The sequence below is a fragment of the Microplitis mediator genome, chromosome 3, assembly GCF_029852145.1.
Source record: "Microplitis mediator isolate UGA2020A chromosome 3, iyMicMedi2.1, whole genome shotgun sequence".
Classification (NCBI taxonomy): Eukaryota; Metazoa; Arthropoda; class Insecta; order Hymenoptera; family Braconidae; genus Microplitis; species Microplitis mediator.
The window spans coordinates 1,981,848-2,002,895 of record NC_079971.1 but is presented as its reverse complement, the minus strand read 5'-3'; the positions used below and the strand labels follow the sequence as shown (position 1 = coordinate 2,002,895).

Genomic DNA, 21,048 nt, shown 5'->3' with positions numbered 1-21,048 from the left:
TGATCTGTAAGCTAGAAAATTCTAAAAAAAAAAATCTTTTTCCTATGCTATTTAAATGGAAAATAGAAAAGTGGATTGAGGCAAACCTTAATATTATTATTAAGAGCTTGGATTGGCACCAAAATTTTTATTTTCAGGTATACTTTCAATTTTTGAATACCAAAAAATAATTTGTTTTTTCTGAAACACCCTAATACACATCCTAGTACTTATGAATTTAAGTTAAAAAATTGAAGCAGTGACATAAATAAATAATTTATTGATTTCAAAAATTGATTTTCTAGTTTACGCTGATAATCCGCCGAGATTTGACTTATTGAGGTCGCTGCCGTCGAGATATTAATGTGCGTCTCATATATAAAGTTGAACGAGTTAACTTTTTTTTAACTGATACACCAAAAAATAACGCAAGTTACTTCAAATGATATTTTAATTTATCAATATAAATTGCATGAGTATTTTAATTTTATTTATTATTTTTAAAATTCATAAAAAAGTTCTATAATTATTTAAAAAATGTACGCATTTAAGCCGTACGTTTTTACTGAACATTCACCGAATAGTATTGCGAAACCTGAAGGAAGAATGAAATCCAAGATAAGATGTGATGGTAAAAATTTATATATTTACAGCGGTGAAGATCCAACTGTTGTGACACATCGACGTGAATCGGGCAATGTTTTTTCCGTTTCATCAAAACCAGAATTTCGTGATATCTGGGTGTACAATCTAGCTAAACAACAATGGAGATTAATGACAATTGACAGTAATTTACCAGATATCAACGATTTCATTGTTGGTACTATTTTTGAATCAAATTCATTATTTATTTGCACAATACGAAAACCTTTTAATCGCGAGCTATCAAGCCGCAAATGTCGATTACATATTTGTGATTTAAATACCGAAAGTATACTTGTCCAGGGGACAAGTGGTCACATTCCATGTCCTCCATCTGCAGTTAATTTTATTCGTCATGAAAAATATTTTTATATTGTCGGAGTCGAAGAAAATTATGGATACTTTTCCGATGTATATAAATTAAACATGGAAAATGGTGTATGGGAAGTTGATTATATCAGTCAAGGACTTAATGACCATATACGAGATGCCAGAATGAACCCTACTTTAGTTTATGATAACAATATGATTTATAAATTTGATGGCTATAGTAGTGATTTCGAACTTGATGAACTTTATTTAGACGTAAGCACTTTTACTACACTGAAAAATTTTTTTATAGCAATATAAATGTCTATGTAATTGTTTAATTTTAGGAAATTTCGGCGTTTGATTTAGAAAAGCGCTGCTGGAAAATAGTAAACACTCTTGGTGATGAAAATCACATGCCGCATTATCCAAGTCAAAGAAAAGATTTCGGGTTGACTAGTTACACTGATCCAGATTCTGGTGAAGTAAATGTTATAATATCTGGAGGAAAAGATTATGAATATAGAGATACCTTGGATGATGTCTGGAGATTGAATCTCACAAGTTTAAAATGGTCGTGTCTCCAGAGATTTGGTGCTGTCTTACCTCATCACGTCGAAAATCATTCAATGACCGTTTCTCCTGCTGGGAAATTATTCACATTTGGTGGACATATTTCAATTAATATGGAAGATGTAAATATTAAATTTATATATAAATGTTTATTTTTATTGTCATTAATCTTTGAGTAATTAATTCTGATTATTTAGGGAACTTGTTCTTCTACTTTACACTCAACTTGGCTCAGGATTCCCAAACTCGAAGACATTTGTTGGGAAGCTGTTTTCCATTACTATCCAGACTTAAAATCAATGACTGACAAAGAAATTATGTCCCTCGGCCTTCCATTGCAGTTACTCAAGTCGCGTATTAATTAATGAAATATTTATAAGTAAATTTACTGCACTGAAAAAAAAGTTTTTTTCCACCTAGAAAATTTTTCTCTCCCGTACAGAACCTGGTATTCTAGTTTTTAAAATACCAAAGTTTTTTTCCCACACTAATAAGTATTCTGATTGCTAAAAAACTCGGTTTCCTTCTCAGCAAAATACCAAAATAAAAAATATGGCTGACTTAACCTCACTCAGTTGACACAGATTTAAGTAATGTTTATTTTACTACGAGCCTTTTTTTAATAATATTAAATTAACTACTAATTTTCAAAGTTGTATTTATGATAAAATTACTGGAAAATTTAATTTCTATAAAATCTAGTGATTACTGCGGTTGCTATGGTAACGCAGCATTAAGTTTTAGCTCTAGAAAAAACTTAGGTATTCTCAGGGGAAAAATACCAGTTTTTTAATATTAAGAAACTTAAACTGGATATTAAAATACTCGGATAAAAATATTTTGTATCCTGGGAGGAAAAAAACTTTTTTTTCAGTGTGTATTTATTTTTTTATTTATACTAGCGCTTAAAATTGTAATGGTCATAAATTTATTTTAATTCAAATTTATTACTCTCCAGTTGACCAATTGCTGATAAATCTTTTAAGAATACAGTACAGTAATTTGTTTGCTTTTATTTTATAATATATAATTTTTCTATCGAAGACGAAATCAACCCATTCTACCCCGACTATAAGCATCTAGGTAAACGGAATGTTGATAATGACAATTCTGTCCAATAAACTGTTAGTCCAATGACAGCTATCATCTATGGGGATTCAAGTACTGATTAATTGAAGCATTGACAAATTAATTAATAATTTATCGATTTACTTATTAAAAATTTTGAGTAACTCAGCTGTCAAAATTTTATCGATTAGTGAAAAAAAAGTTGAAGCATTAATTGAAAAAGAGGACAATTGTCGCTGAGAATTCGAATTTTCTAAGCTTGTGCGCTAAAATTTATTTGATAAATTTCGTTCAACTCCTAATTAATAATAACTAGTAATTTTTTTTTTAATTTTATATCATTAAGAAATTGCATGATACTGAAGTTAGCAGACGTCTAAAAATTTTTGAATTTTTTTTCAGACGATAGACCATAAAAAAAAAAATATTTTAAAAAATTGCACCTGTAGTTTTCAAAATTTTCTACATGTGCATAATTCCATTTTATTTTTTTGCAATTGATTTTTTGTAAAAAAAAAATTCAAAAATTTTCAAATGTCTGCTAACTTCAGGATCATGAAATTGCAACTACTTTTTTTCCAATTAAGGTTTAAATTTTTTGATTAATTAATAAAATTTGAATCCGATTATGACAGTTGAGTAATTGAAAATTTTTAAACAGTGGGGGCACTGTCTGAGAATGTCCTTAATAATTTGATTTCTAGCTTATCAGCGGATTTATTTAACTGAGATCGATATTATCGAGATGTTTCATAAAAAAAAAACAAGTTGAATTGATGCATGAGGACTTTAATTCTATTTATTATTTCAAAAATTCATTAAAAAGTTTTATAATTATTTAAAAAATGTACGTATTTAAGCCGCATGTTTTCACTGAACTTTTGCCGAAGGGTATTGCGAAACCTACAAGAAGAATGAACTCAATTATACGATGTGATGGTAAAAATTTATATATTTTCAATGGCGAGGATTCAACTGTCGCGGATTTTATAGAACTTTCAGATGAATTTCGTGATTTCTGGGTGTACAATTTAGCTGAAGCACAATGGAGATTAATGAAGAATGAAAGTAATTTACCAGATTATAATGATTTAATTTTTGGTACGATTTTTGAATCAAATTATTTATTTATTTGCATAATACAAACTCCTTTTAATAATGAACTGTCAAGTCGCAAATGTCGATTACATATTTGCGATTTAAATACCGAAAGTATACTTGTCCAGGCAACAACTGGACAAATTCCATATCCTACATTTCCAATTAATTTAATTCGCCATGGAAAATATTTTTATACGGTTGGAATAAAAAGAGATAATGGAAAATTTTCCGATGTATATAAATTAAATATGGAAAATGGTGTATGGGAAATTGTTTATACCTGTCGAGGACTTGATGCTAATGAACCAGTTGGTAGATCAGGTCATACTTTAGTTTATGGAAACAATATGATTTATATATTTGGTGGAGTTATAGATGGTCCCGGACTTGATACGTTTTCTTTTGTCGTAAGCGCCTTAATTATGTTGATAAATTTGTGTATAATTAAGTATTTATGTAAAATGTTTTATTTCAGAAAATTTCGGCCTTTGATTTAGAGAACTGCTGCTGGAAAAAAATAGAGACTCTTGGTGATGAAAATCACATAACGCAGTATCCAACTAAAAGAAAAAACTTCGGGTTAACGAATTACACTGACCCGGATTCGGGTGAAATAAATGTGATAATATCTGGAGGAGCAGTCGGTCATAATGATGCCTTCAATGATGTCTGGAGATTGAATCTCTCGAGTTTGAAGTGGACGTGTCTTGAGAAATATGGTACCGTCTTACCTTGCTATGTTGATAGTCATTCAATGACCGTTTCTCCTGCTGGAAAATTATTCACTTTTGGTGGACATATTTCAATTAATATGGAAGATGTTAATATTAAATTTATATATAAATGTTAATTTTTATTGTTATTAATCTTTGAGTAATTAATTCTGATAATTTATTTAGGAAACTTGTTCTTCTACTTTACACTCAACTTGGCTCAGGATTCCTAAACTCACGGACATTTGTTGGGAAGCTGTTTTCCATTACTATCCAAACTTGACATCAATGACTGACAAAGAAATCATTTCCCTCGGATTTCCATTGCAGTCATTCAAGTCGCGTATTAATTAATAAAATACTTATAAGTAAATTCATTTTTTTATTTATTTCACACTAGCATTTAAAATAATATGTTCATAAATTTATTTGAAATCATGTTTATCATTTTTAAAGTTTACTGTTACTTTTCTATAATAAAAAATGTACCTACTAAAAAATTTGATGTCTTGTTTTTTATTCTATAATAATATATGTCACTGAGTAGACAGTTTATTTTTTATTTATACACTGTAAAAAATCACCGGGGTAAGTCCAAACGGTGTAGGTGTTAAAATCGGCGGTGTTAAATTTCAACACCGAAAGCGGTGTGAAAATAACGCCGCAGCCGGTGTAAATATTCTGTACCGGTGTTAAAAAAAAATCTCCGGTGTTAAAATAACACCGCTGCCGATGTAAATATTCTAGACCGGTGTTAAAATTCTTTACCGGTGTTAAAATATTTTACTTTGTGAATATTTTTACTTACTCATCACTATACTTGTTAATAAATGATATTTTTTATTAATTTTCATAAAGAACTGACATTTTTTGTGTTTTATATTCTTTAAAGTTAATACTCTAAGCGGACGCAATTTACCTCGCTTTTACACCGGTTACCCTGATTTAACACCGGTATTTTTAACACCGGTGAATTACTCCTCCTACACCGGTGTAATTTTATTTTAACACCGGGCGGAGTTAAAATGAGTCCATTTTTAACACCGCTCTTTTTACAGTGTATTAAAAATTACTTTTTTTTTCTCTAATTACTATTTTTCTTAGTAATATAAAAATGACCCATTCTTCTGTCTCAGTGTACCGTAGCCGTCTATGGGCACCCTGGCAGGACTGCGGGTGATGTCAGCCAACTTCGCCCTGATTTTAAATCGTTTTGCTTCATTCCTAGGGACAAAATTTACTATTTCACCAGATCTGTATCTAAAAGTTTGAATTTTTGCCTCTGTTTGTCTGATGAATGGCGCATGCGTCAATTTCTGTCATTTCCTTTTTCTCAGCAGAGAAAAGAACGACTATTTTCCCTCTAAGCAAAGCAGTAATTTTCACTTCCGGCCAGGTGGGTTGAAAATGAGTTAAAGATTTTCATAATTGATTTTCTAGTTATAGGGCCCATTTTTCTTACTGAAGTCGCCGTTGTCGAGATGTCCACGTGCGTTTCGTATTAATAAAACAAGTAAACCTTTGAAGTGATCCATAAAAAAATAAAATAAATTACTTCAAATAAGATTTTAATTTATCAATAAAAATTGCGCGGAGATTTTGATTTTTTTAATTATTTTAAAAATTAATAAAAAAGTTTAATAATTATTTTGAAAATGTACGCATTCAAGCCGCACGTGTTAACTGCACGCTCTTTATACAGTATTACAAAACCTGAAGGAAGATTGGACGTAATATTATGCTGTGATGGTAAAAATTTATATTTTAACAGCATGTCTGGAATTGATAGCGACTTTCATAAAATCTGGAAGTACAATTTAGCTGGACAACAATGGAGATTATTGTCATCAATAAGGCATCTAAAAAACAAACACGATAGTCATGATGTACTTATTGGTACTGCTTTTGAATCAAAGTATTTAGTTATTTGCACACTTCAAAGGTATTACACAAGACATACACCTTTCATTCACACACCGGCAAGACGCACATGTCACTTATATGTTTGTGATTTGAATAGTAAAAGTAGTCTTGTTCGAAAGACAGGTAGACAAGTTCCCAATCATTCCCTTCGACATAATTTCATTCGCCATGGAAAATATTTGTATACCATCGGAATCCAAAGAGATTTTTATAAAACCTTTTTAGATGTATATAAATTAAATATGGAAAATGATATATGGGAAGTTGTTTACATCTGTCAAGGACTTGATGCTAATGAACCAGTTAATGGATCGGATCATACTTTAGTTTATAGTAACAATATGATTTATATATTCGGTGATGGTAATCGTAGTACCGGAGGGCGTTTATCTTCGTTTACTGTAAGCACTTTTATAACGTTGATAAATTTTTTTATAAAAACCAAAAACAATATTCATGTTAAATGTTTCATTTTAGAAAATATCGGCGTTTGATTTGGAAGAAAGCTGCTGGAAAATAATAGACACTTATGGTGATGAAAATCACACACCGCAATATCCAACTGATAGACAAGTATTCGGTGTAACGAGTTATACTGACCCAGATTCTGGTGACATTAACGTAATAATATCTGGAGGAGCGGATTTTAAATTTAATATTAACGATGAGCTAATATTCAATGACAGTGACTATGATGAGTTCTATGATGTCTGGAGATTGAATCTCACAAATTTAAAATGGACGTGTCTCGAGAGATTTGGTACTGTCTTACCTTCTCACATTGAGGATCTTTCAATAACCATTTCTCCTGCTGGAAAATTGTTTATATATGATGAAAATATTTTTGAACCTACCGAGGAACAAGTATTTATCATTTAATTCATTTACAATTATTACTTGTTGATGCTATTAATGTATGAATAATTAATACTGGTAATTTATTTTAGAAAACTGGCATTCCTGCTTTACACTCAACTTGGCTCAGGATTCCCAAACTCACAGACATTTGTTGGGAAGCTGTGTTTCATTACTTTCCAAACTTGAAATCAATGACTGACGAAGAAATCATTTCCCTCGGAATTCCATTGCAGTCATTCAAGTCGCGTATTGATTAATGAAATATTTATAAATCAATTCTTTGCATTTATTTTTTTAACTAAAACACCCTAGCTCTAAAAATTGTAAGGGTTGTGAATTTATTACTCTTCAGTTAACCAATCGCAGATAAATTTCTAATGAGTCAAGTACAGATTTTTTTTTAATCAAAAATTTTTTCTACAAATATTGAAGATAAATAAACCAATTGTCGAAATTTTTATAAAATTTACTGTTAATTTTGTATTAAAAAATGTCAATCAAAAATTTATTGTCTTTTTTATTTATTTTTTATATCACTAATTAGACAGTTTATTTTTTATTTTTATCAACGACAATAAACGTCTGTAGGCGTCTAGGTAAACAGAGTGTTTGTTCCAATAATTCTGTCCAATAAAGTTCTGTCTTGATGAACCCTACCTGCCTGTGGTCACTTTAGTACTTATGAATTGGAGATGAAAAATTGAAGCAGTAACATTAATATAGTCTACTACACAACAAGGGAGGACAGTAGGATATAATTGCCTACCCTAGCTAATGGCGAGGGTGGCGAAACCGCGGATTGAGACGTCCTTTCATCCTGCGTAGGGTGTATACCGTAGCTGCCTATGGGCACCCTGGTGCGATTGCGGGTGATGTCAGCCAACTCCACCCTGATCTGAAATCGTCTCGTTTAATTCCTATTGACAAAATTTACTATTTTACCAGATCTGTATCTAAAGTTTAAATTTCTGCTTCTTTGTCTGAAGAATGGCGCAAGCGCTAATTTTGATTATTTCTTTTTTCTCAGAAGAGCTTAAAAACGACTACCTTCCCTCCAAACAGGTCAAGAATTAAGAATTTAAACTTCTGGTGCAGGTGTGGCAAAAATAAATTTAAAATTTCGATAATTTTTTTCTACTTTAACGACGGATTCAGCTTACTGAGGTCGCTGTTGTCGAAATATTCATGTGCGTTTTCGTTTAAAAAGTAAAACGAGTTAACCTTTGAAGTGATACACCGTCAAGTAAAATAAGATTTTAGTTCATTAATAAAAACTTCGAAAAAATATCACCTTTGCACACAGCTCAATTATTTATAATTCTAAAAGTGAATAAAAAAGTATCATAATTATTTTCAAAATGTACGCATTCAAGCCGTACGTTTTTACTGAACATGCTTCTAATGGCGGTGCAGAACCTGAAGGAAGAATGAAATCGACAATACGATGTGATGGTAAAAATTTATATGTTTACGAAGCCATGGATCCGTATTTTGTGCCAAAAGGCTTTCAATTTCGTGATATCTGGGTGTATAATTTAGCTAGACAACAATGGCGATTAACGACAATTGAAAGTAATTTACCGGATGATGATGATGTAATTGTTAGTAGCATTTTTGAATCAATTTATTTAGTTATCTGCACAATAAGAGTACCGTTCAATGACGAGCCGGTAAGTCGCATATGTCGATTACATATTTGCGATTTAAATACCGAAAGTGAAGTTGTCCAGGCAACAAGTGGACAAATTCCATATCATTTCCTTGCACATAATTTAATTCGTCATGGAACATATATTTATATTGTTGGAATCACGAGAGATAATGAAATCGTTTCCGACGTATATAAATTGAACATCGAAAATGGTGTATGGGAAGTCGTTTATATTTGCCAAGGACTTGATGCCAATGAACCACGTGGCAGAATAAATCATACTTTAGTTTATGGTAACAATATGATTTATATATTTGGCGGTGCTGGTGGTCATCTTGGAGTTAATGTATTTTCTTTTATCGTAAGCACTTTTGTTACGCTGCTTAATTTTTTTATAAGAATAAATATTTATGTAAATTTTTTTATTTCAGAAAATTTCGGCGTTTGATTTAGAAAACTGCTGCTGGAAAGTAGTGAAGACTCATGGTGATGAGAATTACATACCGCACTACCCAAATGAAAGAGATCATTTTGGGGTGACGAGTTACACTGACCCAGATTCGGGTGAAATAAATGTAATAATTTCTGGAGGAACAGTTGATTATAATGATGCCTTCAATGATGTCTGGAGATTGAATCTCACAAGTTTAAAATGGTCGTGTCTCCAGAGATTTGGTACTGCCTTACCTCATCACGTCGTAAATCATTCAATGACCGTTTCTCCTGCTGGAAAATTATTCACAGTCGGTGGATGTATTTACACTAATGATATGGAACAAGTAATTATTATTATATTTATATATAATTGTTAGTTGCCACTGCTATTAATGTTTGAGTAATTAATTCTGATGATTTATTTAGGAATCTTGTTCTTCTACTTTACACTCAAGTTGGATCAGGATTCCCAAACTCACAGACATTTGCTGGGAAGCTGTTTTACATTACTATCCAAACTTGAAATCAATGACTGACAAAGAAATCATTTCCCTCGGAATTCCAATGCAGTCATTCAAGTCGCGTATTGATTAATGAAATATTTATAAATCAATTCTTTGTATTTATTTTTTTAACTAAAACACCATAGCTCTTAAAATTGTAAGGGTTGTTAATTTATTTTAAACCAAATTTATTACTCTTCAGTTAACCAATCGCAGATAAATTTTTAATGAGTCAAGTACAGATTTTTTTTTAATCAAAAATTTTTTCTACAAATATTGAAGATAAATAAACCAATTGTCGAAATTTTTATAAAATTTACTGTTAATTTTATAGTAAAAAATGTCAATCTAAAATTTATTGTCTTTTTTATTTATTTTTTATATCACTAATTAGACAGTTTATTTTTTATTTTTATCAACGACAATAAACGTCTGTAGGCGTCTAGGTAAACAGAGTGTTTGTTCCAATAATTCTGTCCAATAAAGTTCTGTCTTGATGAACCCTACCTGCCTGTGGTCACTTTAGTACTTATGAATTGGAGATGAAAAATTGAAGCAGTAACATTAATATAGTCTACTACATAACAAAGGAAGGCCGTAGGACATTTCGACCCGCAGATTGAGACGTCTCATCGTTCTCCGTGGTGTATATACAAATCTTCATGAGACAGGCATCGAAACTTGAAGTTTTAGTTCTCTACAGCCGATCGAAAGAAGCTAATGTCCGTCCAAAGAAACTGATAATTTTTCTGCCCACTGACTGAAGGCCTCCGCACTTAAACTCTGATACTTGTTATTTGTTCAATAGTAATTTCAGAGCATTAATTTTATTTACGTAAATGACAGTTCTGGCTGTGATTAAGTTTCATAAAAATTAGTGTCAATAATTAATAGTATTTATAGTATCTGCTTAATTATTGTTTCTGACTAGCTGCTGACACTGAAACTTTGAATTCCCTCGCAGATAATCATGAAAAATATTCTGTGTAACTCAGAATGAAACACGATTTCTGACTGCGAGCGATGTCAACTTCACCTTGATCTGAAATGATTTTATCTCATTCCTTGTCACACAATTTACTATTTCACAAGATCTGTATTTGAAAGTTTAAATTTCTGGCTCTGTTTGTCTGAAGAATGGCGCATGCGTTAATTTCTATCATTTCCTCTTTTTCTCAGTAAAGAACAGAACGACTGCCTTCACTCCAAACAATGAACTGATTGTTTTTACAATGTACGCATTCAAGCCGCATGTTTTTACTGAACATTTTTCAAGCAGTATTGCGAAACCTAAAGGAAGAATAAACTCAAAAATACACTGTGATGGTAAAAATGTATATATTTACAATAACATGTATCCAGCTCCGTTGAGCGCTCAAGATCTATTAAATAATCTTTTTGGATCAAATCTTGAAGCTCATGAGATCTGGCTGTACAATTTGGCTGGACAACAATGGAGATTAATGAGAAATAATAGTAATTTACCAGACAAAGATCATGTAACCTTTGGTATCATTTTTGAATCAAGTTATTTAGTTTTTTGGACAAAGGGAGGACGTTCGAATGACGGACTGTCAAGTCTCAGATATCAATTACATATTTGGGATTTAAATACCGAAAGTGTACTTGTCCGAGAGACAAGTGGAGACATTCCTGATGTACCAACTGGACTCAATTTAATTCGTCATGGAAAATATTTTTATACTGTTGGAATTGACGCACTTCTTGAAGAATTTTCCGATGTATATAGATTAAATATAGAAGATGGTGTATGGGAAGCTGTTTATATCTGTAAAGGACTTGATGCCAATGAACCAGTTGGTAGATCGGATCATACTTTAGTTCATGACAAAAATATGATTTATATATTTGGTGGTGTTAGGACGGATTCCGAACTTGAATTTTCTTTGTTCGTAAGGACTTTTATTACGCTGATTAATTAATCATAATACTGAAGTTAGCAGACGCCTAATAATTTTTGGATTTTTTTTTAGACGATAAACCAGAAGAAAAAAAAATTTGAATAAATTGCACCTGTAGTTTTTAAAATTTTCTACATGTGCATATTTTTAGTTTTTTTTTTTCTTCAAATTTAATTGTTCAAAAAAAAATCCAAAAATTTTGAATTGTCTGCTACCTTCAAGATCATTAATTAATCCATGAGTAACTTTTAATGTGAAATGTTTTATTTCAGGAAATTCCGGGATTTGATTTAGAAAAATGCTGCTGGAAAATAGTGGAGACTCATGGTGACGAAGATTATGTACCGCACTATCCAGTTTTAAGATACGATTTTGCGGTGACGAGTTACACTGACCCAGATACTGGAGAAATAAATGTAATAATTTCTGGAGGAATAGATTGCGATCATGAAAATGCCCTGAATGACGTCTGGAGACTGAATCTCACAAGTTTAAAATGGACGTGTCTTGAGAAATATGGTACCGTCTTACCTGACTATGTTTATAGTCATTCAATGACCGTTTCTCCTGCTGGAAAATTATTCACTTTTGGTGGACATATTTCAATTAATATGGAAGATGTAAATATTAAATTTATATATAAATGTTTATTTTTATTGTTATTAATCTTTGAGTAATTAATTCTGATCATTTATTTAGGAAACTTGTTCTTCCTCTTTACATTCAACTTGGCTCAGGATTCCCAAACTCACAGACATTTGTTTGGAAGCTGTTTTCCATTACTTTCCAAACTTGAAATCAATGACTGACAAAGAAATTATGTCCCTCGGCCTTCCATTGCAGTTACTCAAGTCGCGTATTCATTAATAAAATACTTATAAGTAAATTCATTGTATTAATTTTTCTATTTATAACTCACTAGCATTCAAAATTATAACGTTCATAAGTTTATTTGAAAGCAAATTCGTCTTTTTCAAAATTTACTGTTATTTTTTTATAATAAAAAATGCACAAAAAATTTAATGTCCTTGTTTTTATTCTCTAACAATCTATGACACTCAGTAGACAGTTTAATTTTTATTTATGTTAAAAATCACTTTTTTTTTTCTCTAATTACTATTTTTCTTAGTAATATGAAAACAACCCATTCTTCTGTCTCAGTGTACCCCAGCCTCCTATAGGCACCCTAGTAGGATTGTGGGTGATGACAGCCAACTTTACCCTGTAACTTGGCTCAGGATTCCCAAACTTAGACATTTAACGTGTTTTTAAGACGTCCAAATCATAAATAGGAACTCATTCAGAACTCATCAAGACGTCATTTTGCTATCTGGGTTTATTTTAAACCAAATTTATCATTTTTAAAGTTTACTCTTACTTTTTTATAAAAAAAATTGTACTTAAAAATTGAATGCCTTGTTTTTTATTCTACAAAATGAAAACAGCCTATTCTACTCCAACAATGAAAGTCTGTAGACAACTAGGTAAACAGAGTGTCCGTAATAACAATTCTGTTCAATAAACTTCTGTCTTATTGAACCCTACCCGCCTATATACTCAAGTTGGACTGCGGGTGATGTCAGCCACCTTCACCCTGATTTTAAATAGTTTTGCTTCATTCCTAGTGACAAAATTTACTATTTCACCAGATCTGTATCTAAAAGTTTGAATTTTTGCCTCTGTTTGTCTGATGAATGGCGCATGCGTTAATTTCTATCATTTCCTTTTTCTCAGCAGAGAAAAGAACGACTATCTTCCCTCCGAGCAAAGCAGAAATTTGCACTTCCGGTCAGGTGGGGTGAAAATGAGTTAAAGATTTTAATAATTGATTTTCTAGTTATAGGGCCCATTTTTCTTACTGAAGTCGCCGATGTCGAGATATCCACGTGCGTTTCGTATTAATAAAACAAGTAAACCTTTGAAGTGATCCATAAAATAATAAAATAAATTACTTCAAATAAGATTTTAATTCATCAATAAAAATTGCACGGAGATTTTGATTTTTTTAATTATTTTAAGAATTAATAAAAAAGTTTAATAATTATTTTGAAAATGTACGCATTCAAGCCGCACGTGTTAACTGCACGCTCTTTATATAGTATTACAAAACCTGAAGGAAGAATGGACGTAATATTATGCTGTGATGGTAAAAATTTATATTTTAACGACAACCCTGAATTGGATAGCGAATTTCATAATATCTGGGAGTATAATTTAGCTGGACAACAATGGAGATTATTGTCTTCAATAAGACGTCTATACAAATCACCAGATTTAATCACTTATGATGTAATTGCTGGTACTGCATTTGAATCAAATTATTTAGTTATTTCCACACTACAAGACCAATACAGCATACAAAGAACTTTCAATGACGAACTATCAAGCCCTACATGTCAATTACATGTGTGTGATTTGAAGAGTAAAAGAAGTCTTGTTCGAAGGACAAGTGGACAAATTCCAAATCGTTCCGTTGAAAATAATTTCATTCGCCATGGAAAATATTTGTATTTTGTCGGAATCGAAAAAGATTATGAAACCTCTTACGATGTATATAAATTAAATATGGAAAATGATGTATGGGAAGTTGTCTATACCTGTCGAGGACTTGATGCTAATGAACCAGTTAATGGATCGGATCATACTTTAGTTTATAGTAACAATATGATTTATATATTCGGTGATTGTTATCATGGTACCATCAGAGAGAGTTCATTTTCGTTTCTCGTAAATACTTTTATAACGTTGATAAATTTTTTTATAAAAACCAATATTCATGTAAAATGTTTTATTTTAGAAAATATCGGCGTTTGATTTGGAAAAAAGCTGCTGGAAAATGATAGACACTTATGGTGATGAAAATCACACACCGCAATATCCAGCTGATAGACAAGCATTCGGTATAACGAGTTATACTGATCCCGATTCTGGTGAAATCAACGTAATAATATCTGGAGGAGCGGATTTTCAATTAAATATTAACGGTGGGCATATAATCGATGAGAGTGGCTATTTTGAGTTTGATGATGTCTGGAGATTGAATCTCACAAATTTAAAATGGACGTGTCTCGAGAGATTTGGTACTGTCTTACCTTCTCACGTTAATAGTCATTCAACAAGCATTTCTCCTGCTGGAAAATTGTTTATATTTGATCAACATATTTCTGATAATGACAAGTAACAAGTATTTATCATTAATTTTATTCACAATTCTTACTTGTTGATGCTATTAATGTTTGAATAATTAAAACTGGTAATTTATTTTAGAAAACTCGCAATTCTGCCTTATTCTCAACTTGGATCAGGATTCCCAAACTCACAGACATTTGCTGGGAAGCTGTTTTACATTACTATCCAGACTTGAAATCAATGACTGACAAAGAAATCATTTCCCTCGGAATTCCATTGCAGTCATTCAAGTCGCGTATTGATAAGTAAAATATTTATAAATCAATTTTTTGTATTTATTCTTTTAACTAAAACACCCTAGCTCTTAAAATTGTAAGGGTTGTAAATTTATTGTAAACCAAATTTATTACTCTTCAGTTAACCAATCGCAGATAAATTTTTAATGAGTCAAGTACAGATTTTTTTTTAATCAAAAATTTTTTCTACAAATATTGAAGATAAATAAACCAATTGTCGAAATTTTTATAAAATTTACTGTTAATTTTATATTAAAAAATGTCAATCAAAAATTTATTGTCTTTTTTATTTATTTTTTATATCACTAATTAGACAGTTTATTTTTTATTTTTATCAACGACAATAAACGTCTGTAGGCGTCTAGGTAAACAGAGTGTTTGTTCCAATAATTCTGTCCAATAAAGTTCTGTCTTGATGAACCCTACCTGCCTGTGGTCACTTTAGTACTTATGAATTGGAGATGAAAAATTGAAGCAGTAACATTAATATAGTCTACTTCATAACAAGGGAAGGCTGTAGGACATTTCGACCCGCAGATTGAGACGTCTTATCTTTCTCCGTGGTGTATATACACTTCTTCATGAGACAGGCATCGAAACTTGAAGTTTTAGTTCTCTACAGCCGATCGAAAGAAGCTAATTTTCGTCCAAAGAAACTGATAATTTTTCTGCCCACTGACTGAAGGCCTCCGCACTCAAACTCTGATACTTGTTATTTGTTCAATAGTAATTTCAGAGCATTAATTTTATTTACGTAAATGACAGTTTTGGCTGTGATTAAGTTTCATAAAAATTAGTGTCAATAATTAATAGTATTTATAGTATCTGCTTAATTATTGTTTCTGACTAGCTGCTGACACTGAAACTTTGAATTCCCTCGCAGACAATCATGAAAAATATTCTGTGTAACTCAAAATGAAACACGATTTCTGACTGCGAGTGATGTCAACTTCACCTTGATCTGAAATGATTTTATTTCATTCCTTGTCACACAATTTACTATTTAACCAGATCTGTATTTGAAAGTTTAAATTTTTGCCTCTGTTTGTCTGATGAATGGCGCCTGCGTTAATTTCTATCATCTCCTTTTTCTCAGCACAGAAGAGAACGACTACCTGTCCTCCAAACAATGCAGCAATTTGCACTTCCGGTCAGGTGGGGTGCAAATGAGGAAGATTTTAACAATTTTAATTTTCGAGTTATAGGGCCCTTTTTTCTTACTGAAGTCTCCGTTGTCGAGATATCCACGTGCGTTTCGTATTAATAAAACAAGTAAACCTTTAAAGTGATCCATAAAAAAATAAAATAAATTACTCCAAATAAAATTTTAATTCATCAATAAAAATTGCACGGAGATTTTGATTTTTTTAATTATTTTAAAAATTAATAAAAAAGTTTAATAATTATTTTGAAAATGTACGCATTCAAGCCGCACGTGTTTACTAAACACTCTTTATACAGTATTACAAAACCTGAAGGAAAAATAAAAGCATTAATATGCGGTGATGGTAAAAATTTATATTTTAACGGCGAGTCTGCAAGTGATAGCGAATTTCATAATATCTGGGAGTACAATTTAGCTGGACAACAATGGAGATTATTGATATCAATAAGGTGTCTAAGCAAATCACCATTTACTTATGATTCAATTATTGGTACTATTTTGGAATCAAATTATTTAGTTATTTGCCCAATAGAAAGCCAAGACACAAGACCTTTCAATGACGAACTGTCAAGTCTCACAAGTCAATTACATGTTTGTAATTTGAATAGTAAAAGTAGTCTTGTTCGGAGGACAAGTGGACGAATTCCAAATCCTTCATTTCCACATAATTTCATTCGCCATGGAAAATATTTGTATACTGTCGGAGTCAGCAGAGATGGTGGACTATTTTCCGATGTATATAAATTAAATATGGAAAATGATGTATGTGAAATTGTTTACACCTGCCGAGGACTTGATGCTAATGAACCAGTTGGTAGATGGTATCATACTTTAGTTTATGGTAACAATATGATTTATATATTCGGTGGTTATGATCTTCGCCCTGGAAAAGGTCCATTTTCGTTTCCCGTAAGCACTTTTATAACGTTGATAAATTTTTTAATAAAAACCAAAATTAATGTAAAATGTTTTATTTCAGAAAATATCGGCGTTTGATTTGCAAAATTGCTGCTGGAAAAAAATAGACACTCATGGTGATGGTGATGAAAATCACACACCGAGATATCCAACTGGTAGAGAAGGATTCAGTGTAACGAGTTATACTGATCCAGATTCTGGTGAAACAAACGTGATAATATCTGGAGGAGCAGATTTTAAATACGAATATAAGATTGACGATGAAGGTCGGGAAAGATTCCATAGAGCTCTCTTGATTGGTTTTAGTGATGTCTGGAGATTGAATCTCACAAGTTTAAAATGGTCGTATCTCCAGAGATTTGGTATTGTCTTACCTCGTCACGTTAGTGACCATTCAACAACCATTTCTCCTACTGGGAAATTGTTTATATTTGATGAACATATTTCTGATAATGACAAGGAACAAGTATTTATCATTTATTTTATTTACAATTATTACTTGTTGATGCTATTAATGTTTGAATAATTAAAACTGGTAATTTATTTTAGAAAACTTGCAATTCTGCCTTATACTCAACTTGGGTCAGGATTCCCAAACTCACAGACATTTGCTGGGAAGCTGTTTTACATTACTTTCCAAACTTGAAATCAATGACTGACAAAGAAATCATTTCCCTCGGAATTCCATTGCAGTCATTCAAGTCGCGTATTAATTAATAAAATACTTATAAGTAAATTCATTTTTTTTATTTATAAGTCACTGGCATTTAAAATTATAATGTTCATAAATTTATTTTAAACCAAATTTATCATTTTTAAAGTTTACTCTTACTTTTTTATAATAAAAATTGTACTTAAAAATTGAATGTCTTATTTCTTATTCTACAATAATGTATGTCACTGAGTAGACCGGTTATTTGTAATTTGTATTAAAAATTGTCTTTTTTTTTTCTTTAATTACTATTTTTCTTACAAAATGAAAACAGCCTATTCTACCCCAACAATGAAAGTCTGTAGACAACTAGGTAAACAGAGTGTCCGTAATAACAATCCTGTTCAATAAACTTCTGTCTCAATGAACCCTGCCCGCCTATATACTCAAGTTGGACTGCGGGTGATGTCAGCCACCTTCACCCTGATTTTAAATCGTTTTGCTTCATTCCTAGTGACAAAATTTACCATTTCACCAGATCTGTATCTGAAAGTTTAAATTTTTGCCTCTGTTTGTCTGATGAATGGCGCATGCGTTAATTTCTATCATTTCCTTTTTCTCAGCAGAGAAAAGAACGACTATCTTCCCTCCGAGCAAAGCAGAAATTTGCACTTCCGGTCAGGTGGGGTGAAAATGAGTTAAAGATTTTAATAATTGATTTTCTAGTTATAGGGCCCATTTTTTTTACTGAAGTCGCCGATGTCGAGATATCCACGTGCGTTTCGTATTAATAAAACAAGTAAACCTTTGAAGTGATCCATAAAAAAATAAAATAAATTACTTCAAATAAGATTTTAATTTATCAATAAAAATTGCGCGGAGATTTTGATTTTTTTAATTATTTTAAAAATTAATAAAAAAGTTTAATAATTATTTTGAAAATGTACGCATTCAAGCCGCACGTGTTAACTGCACGCTCTTTGTACAGTATTACAAAACCTGAAGGAAGAATGGACGTAATATTATGCTGTAATAGTAAAAATTTATATTTTAACGACGTGATTGAATGGGGTAGCGAATTTCATAATATCTGGGAGTACAATTTAACTGGACAACAATGGAGATTATTGTCATCAATAAGGCGTCTATATGAATTACCAGATTTAATCACTTATGATGTAATTGCTGGTACTGCTTTTGAATCAAATTATTTAGTTATTTCCACACTACAAGACCAATACGACGTACAAAGTACTTTCAATGAGGAACTATCAAGCCCTACATGTCAATTACATGTGTTTGACTTGAATAGTAAAAGTAGTCTTGTTCGAAGTATAAGTAAACAAATTCCCAATCATTCTCGTCGACATAATTTCATTCGCCATGGAAAATATTTGTATAACATCGGAATTCATAGCGAAGTTTCTGAAAGCTTTTTAGATGTACGTAAATTAAATATGGAAAATGGTGTATGGGAAATTGTCTATACCTGTCGAGGACTTGATGCTAATGAACCAGTTGGTGGATTGGAACATACTTTAGTTTATAGTAACAATATGATTTATATATTCGGTAATTGTAATTGTGGTAACAGAAAGGGTTCATCTTCGTTTCTCGTAAGCACTTTTATAACGTTGATAAATTTTTTTATAAAAACCAATATTTATGTAAAATGTTTTATTTTAGAAAATATCGGCGTTTGATTTGGAAAAAAGCTGCTGGAAAAAAGTTGACACTTATGGTGATGAAAATCACACACCGCAATATCCAGCTGAAAGAGAAGGATTCGGTGTAACGAGTTATACTGATCCAGATTCTGATGAAATCAACGTAATAATATCTGGAGGAGCAGATTTTAAATATAATAATAACGGTGGGCTTATATTCCATAAGCGTGGCTGTTTTAAGTTTTATGATGTCTGGAGATTGAATCTCACAAATTTAAAATGGACGTGTCTCGAGAGATTTGGTACTGTCTTACCTTCTCACATTGAGTATCATTCAATAACCATTTCTCCTGCTGGAAAATTGTTTATATTTGATGAACATATTTTTGATCATACCGTGGAACAAGTATTTATCATTTAATTTATTTACAATTCTTACTTGTTGATGCTATTGATGTTTGAATAATTAAAACTGGTAATTTATTTTAGAAAACTCGCAAATCTGCCTTATACTCAACTTGGGTCAGGATTCCCAAACTCACAGACATTTGCTGGGAAGCTGTGTTTCATTACTTTCCAAACTTGAAATCAATGACTGACAAAGAAATCATTTCCCTCGGAATTCCATTGCAGTTACTCAAGTCGCGTATTAATTAATAAAATACTTATAAGTAAATTCATTTTTTCTATTTATAAGTCACTGGCATTTAAAATTATAATGTTTATAAATTCATTTAAAATCATATTTCAAGTTTACTGTTACTTTTCTATAATAAAAAATGTACTAAAAAATTTTATGTCTTGTTTTTTATTGTCTAATAATCTATGTCACTGAGTAGATAGTTTGTTTTTAATTTTTACTAAAAATTATCTTTTTTCTTTCTTGAATTACTATTTTTCTTACGAACATGAAAACAGCCTATTTTACCCCGACAACCCGGTGAAAAAAGATTTTATACAATTGTATAAAATTATATACAAAAAATGGCCCGATCCAATTGTATACAACTATAAAAATTGTATACAATTCTATACAAAATGTATACAAGTCTATATAATTGCAATATATAGAATTGTATACAATTTCTATACAAATTGTATACAATTGGATCGGGCCATTTTTTCTATCCAATTATATACTCTCTAAAACTAAATTAGTGAAAAACCACTAATTACTTGTGAATATTCACTAATCTAAATTGTCCAAAGTATACGACTATGAATTAGTGACTATTCACTTTTTGAATTAGTAAAAAAAACAACATATAGAATTAGTGAAAATTTCACTGATTGAATTAGTCAAAAATGTACTAATTCACTTGTTGACGAGGATTTATTTGGAAAAATATTGTATCGTTGCTAATAATATTGTATCAAAATATTATTATTATTATGATTATTATTTGTAATTGATTATAAAATTTTTTTAGCAACTTGATCGACTAAATTAACAATTAAAATTACTTTCATACGGTAAATATTTATATCATAATTATAACTCATAACCTGAATCTATTGTCAATGATGGTTTTGATTCAGGTTCG

The 21,048-nt window shown here is 31.0% G+C and overlaps 8 protein-coding genes across 9 annotated transcripts; all 8 read left to right on the top strand.

Annotated features, from left to right (window-relative positions):
* Positions 1-286: 286 nt before the first annotated feature.
* Positions 287-1,984, top strand: LOC130665541 (kelch domain-containing protein 10 homolog). Of its 2 annotated transcripts, XM_057465985.1 has the most exons (4): positions 287-407; positions 633-1,206; positions 1,278-1,625; positions 1,701-1,984. In XM_057465985.1, the coding sequence occupies exons 2-4, from the start codon at positions 754-756 to the stop codon at positions 1,866-1,868; spliced, it is 969 nt and encodes a 322-aa protein (XP_057321968.1). In that variant the 5' UTR covers positions 287-407; positions 633-753; the 3' UTR covers positions 1,869-1,984. The 2 variants fall into 2 exon arrangements, with proteins under 2 accessions (XP_057321968.1, XP_057321967.1); XM_057465984.1 differs by having other exon boundaries at positions 319-1,206.
* A 386-nt stretch (positions 1,985-2,370) lies between these two features.
* LOC130665543 (kelch domain-containing protein 10 homolog) lies at positions 2,371-4,899 on the top strand. Its single transcript, XM_057465986.1, has 3 exons — positions 2,371-4,079; positions 4,148-4,492; positions 4,572-4,899. Exons 1-3 carry the CDS (start codon positions 3,417-3,419, stop codon positions 4,737-4,739), a joined length of 1,176 nt encoding a protein of 391 aa, XP_057321969.1. The 5' UTR covers positions 2,371-3,416; the 3' UTR covers positions 4,740-4,899.
* A 723-nt stretch (positions 4,900-5,622) lies between these two features.
* Positions 5,623-7,653, top strand: LOC130665165 (kelch domain-containing protein 10 homolog). Its single transcript, XM_057465456.1, has 3 exons — positions 5,623-6,709; positions 6,786-7,172; positions 7,256-7,653. The coding sequence occupies exons 1-3, from the start codon at positions 6,041-6,043 to the stop codon at positions 7,421-7,423; spliced, it is 1,224 nt and encodes a 407-aa protein (XP_057321439.1). The 5' UTR covers positions 5,623-6,040; the 3' UTR covers positions 7,424-7,653.
* A 718-nt stretch (positions 7,654-8,371) lies between these two features.
* Positions 8,372-10,075, top strand: LOC130665147 (kelch domain-containing protein 10 homolog). The gene is made up of 3 exons (XM_057465439.1): positions 8,372-9,178; positions 9,249-9,596; positions 9,679-10,075. The coding sequence occupies exons 1-3, from the start codon at positions 8,525-8,527 to the stop codon at positions 9,844-9,846; spliced, it is 1,170 nt and encodes a 389-aa protein (XP_057321422.1). The 5' UTR covers positions 8,372-8,524; the 3' UTR covers positions 9,847-10,075.
* Positions 10,076-10,633: 558 nt separating this feature from the next.
* Positions 10,634-12,683, top strand: LOC130665215 (kelch domain-containing protein 10 homolog). Its single transcript, XM_057465519.1, has 3 exons — positions 10,634-11,668; positions 11,950-12,297; positions 12,377-12,683. The coding sequence occupies exons 1-3, from the start codon at positions 10,988-10,990 to the stop codon at positions 12,542-12,544; spliced, it is 1,197 nt and encodes a 398-aa protein (XP_057321502.1). The 5' UTR covers positions 10,634-10,987; the 3' UTR covers positions 12,545-12,683.
* An 816-nt stretch (positions 12,684-13,499) lies between these two features.
* On the top strand, positions 13,500-15,358 carry LOC130665282 (kelch domain-containing protein 10 homolog). The gene is made up of 3 exons (XM_057465607.1): positions 13,500-14,404; positions 14,475-14,861; positions 14,945-15,358. Exons 1-2 carry the CDS (start codon positions 13,730-13,732, stop codon positions 14,856-14,858), a joined length of 1,059 nt encoding a protein of 352 aa, XP_057321590.1. The 5' UTR covers positions 13,500-13,729; the 3' UTR covers positions 14,859-14,861; positions 14,945-15,358.
* A 1,158-nt stretch (positions 15,359-16,516) lies between these two features.
* LOC130665199 (kelch domain-containing protein 10 homolog) lies at positions 16,517-17,902 on the top strand. Its single transcript, XM_057465504.1, has 3 exons — positions 16,517-17,176; positions 17,247-17,651; positions 17,735-17,902. Exons 1-3 carry the CDS (start codon positions 16,517-16,519, stop codon positions 17,900-17,902), a joined length of 1,233 nt encoding a protein of 410 aa, XP_057321487.1.
* An 876-nt stretch (positions 17,903-18,778) lies between these two features.
* Positions 18,779-20,161, top strand: LOC130665198 (kelch domain-containing protein 10 homolog). The gene is made up of 3 exons (XM_057465503.1): positions 18,779-19,453; positions 19,524-19,910; positions 19,994-20,161. The coding sequence occupies exons 1-3, from the start codon at positions 18,779-18,781 to the stop codon at positions 20,159-20,161; spliced, it is 1,230 nt and encodes a 409-aa protein (XP_057321486.1).
* The last annotated feature ends 887 nt before the right edge of the window (positions 20,162-21,048 follow it).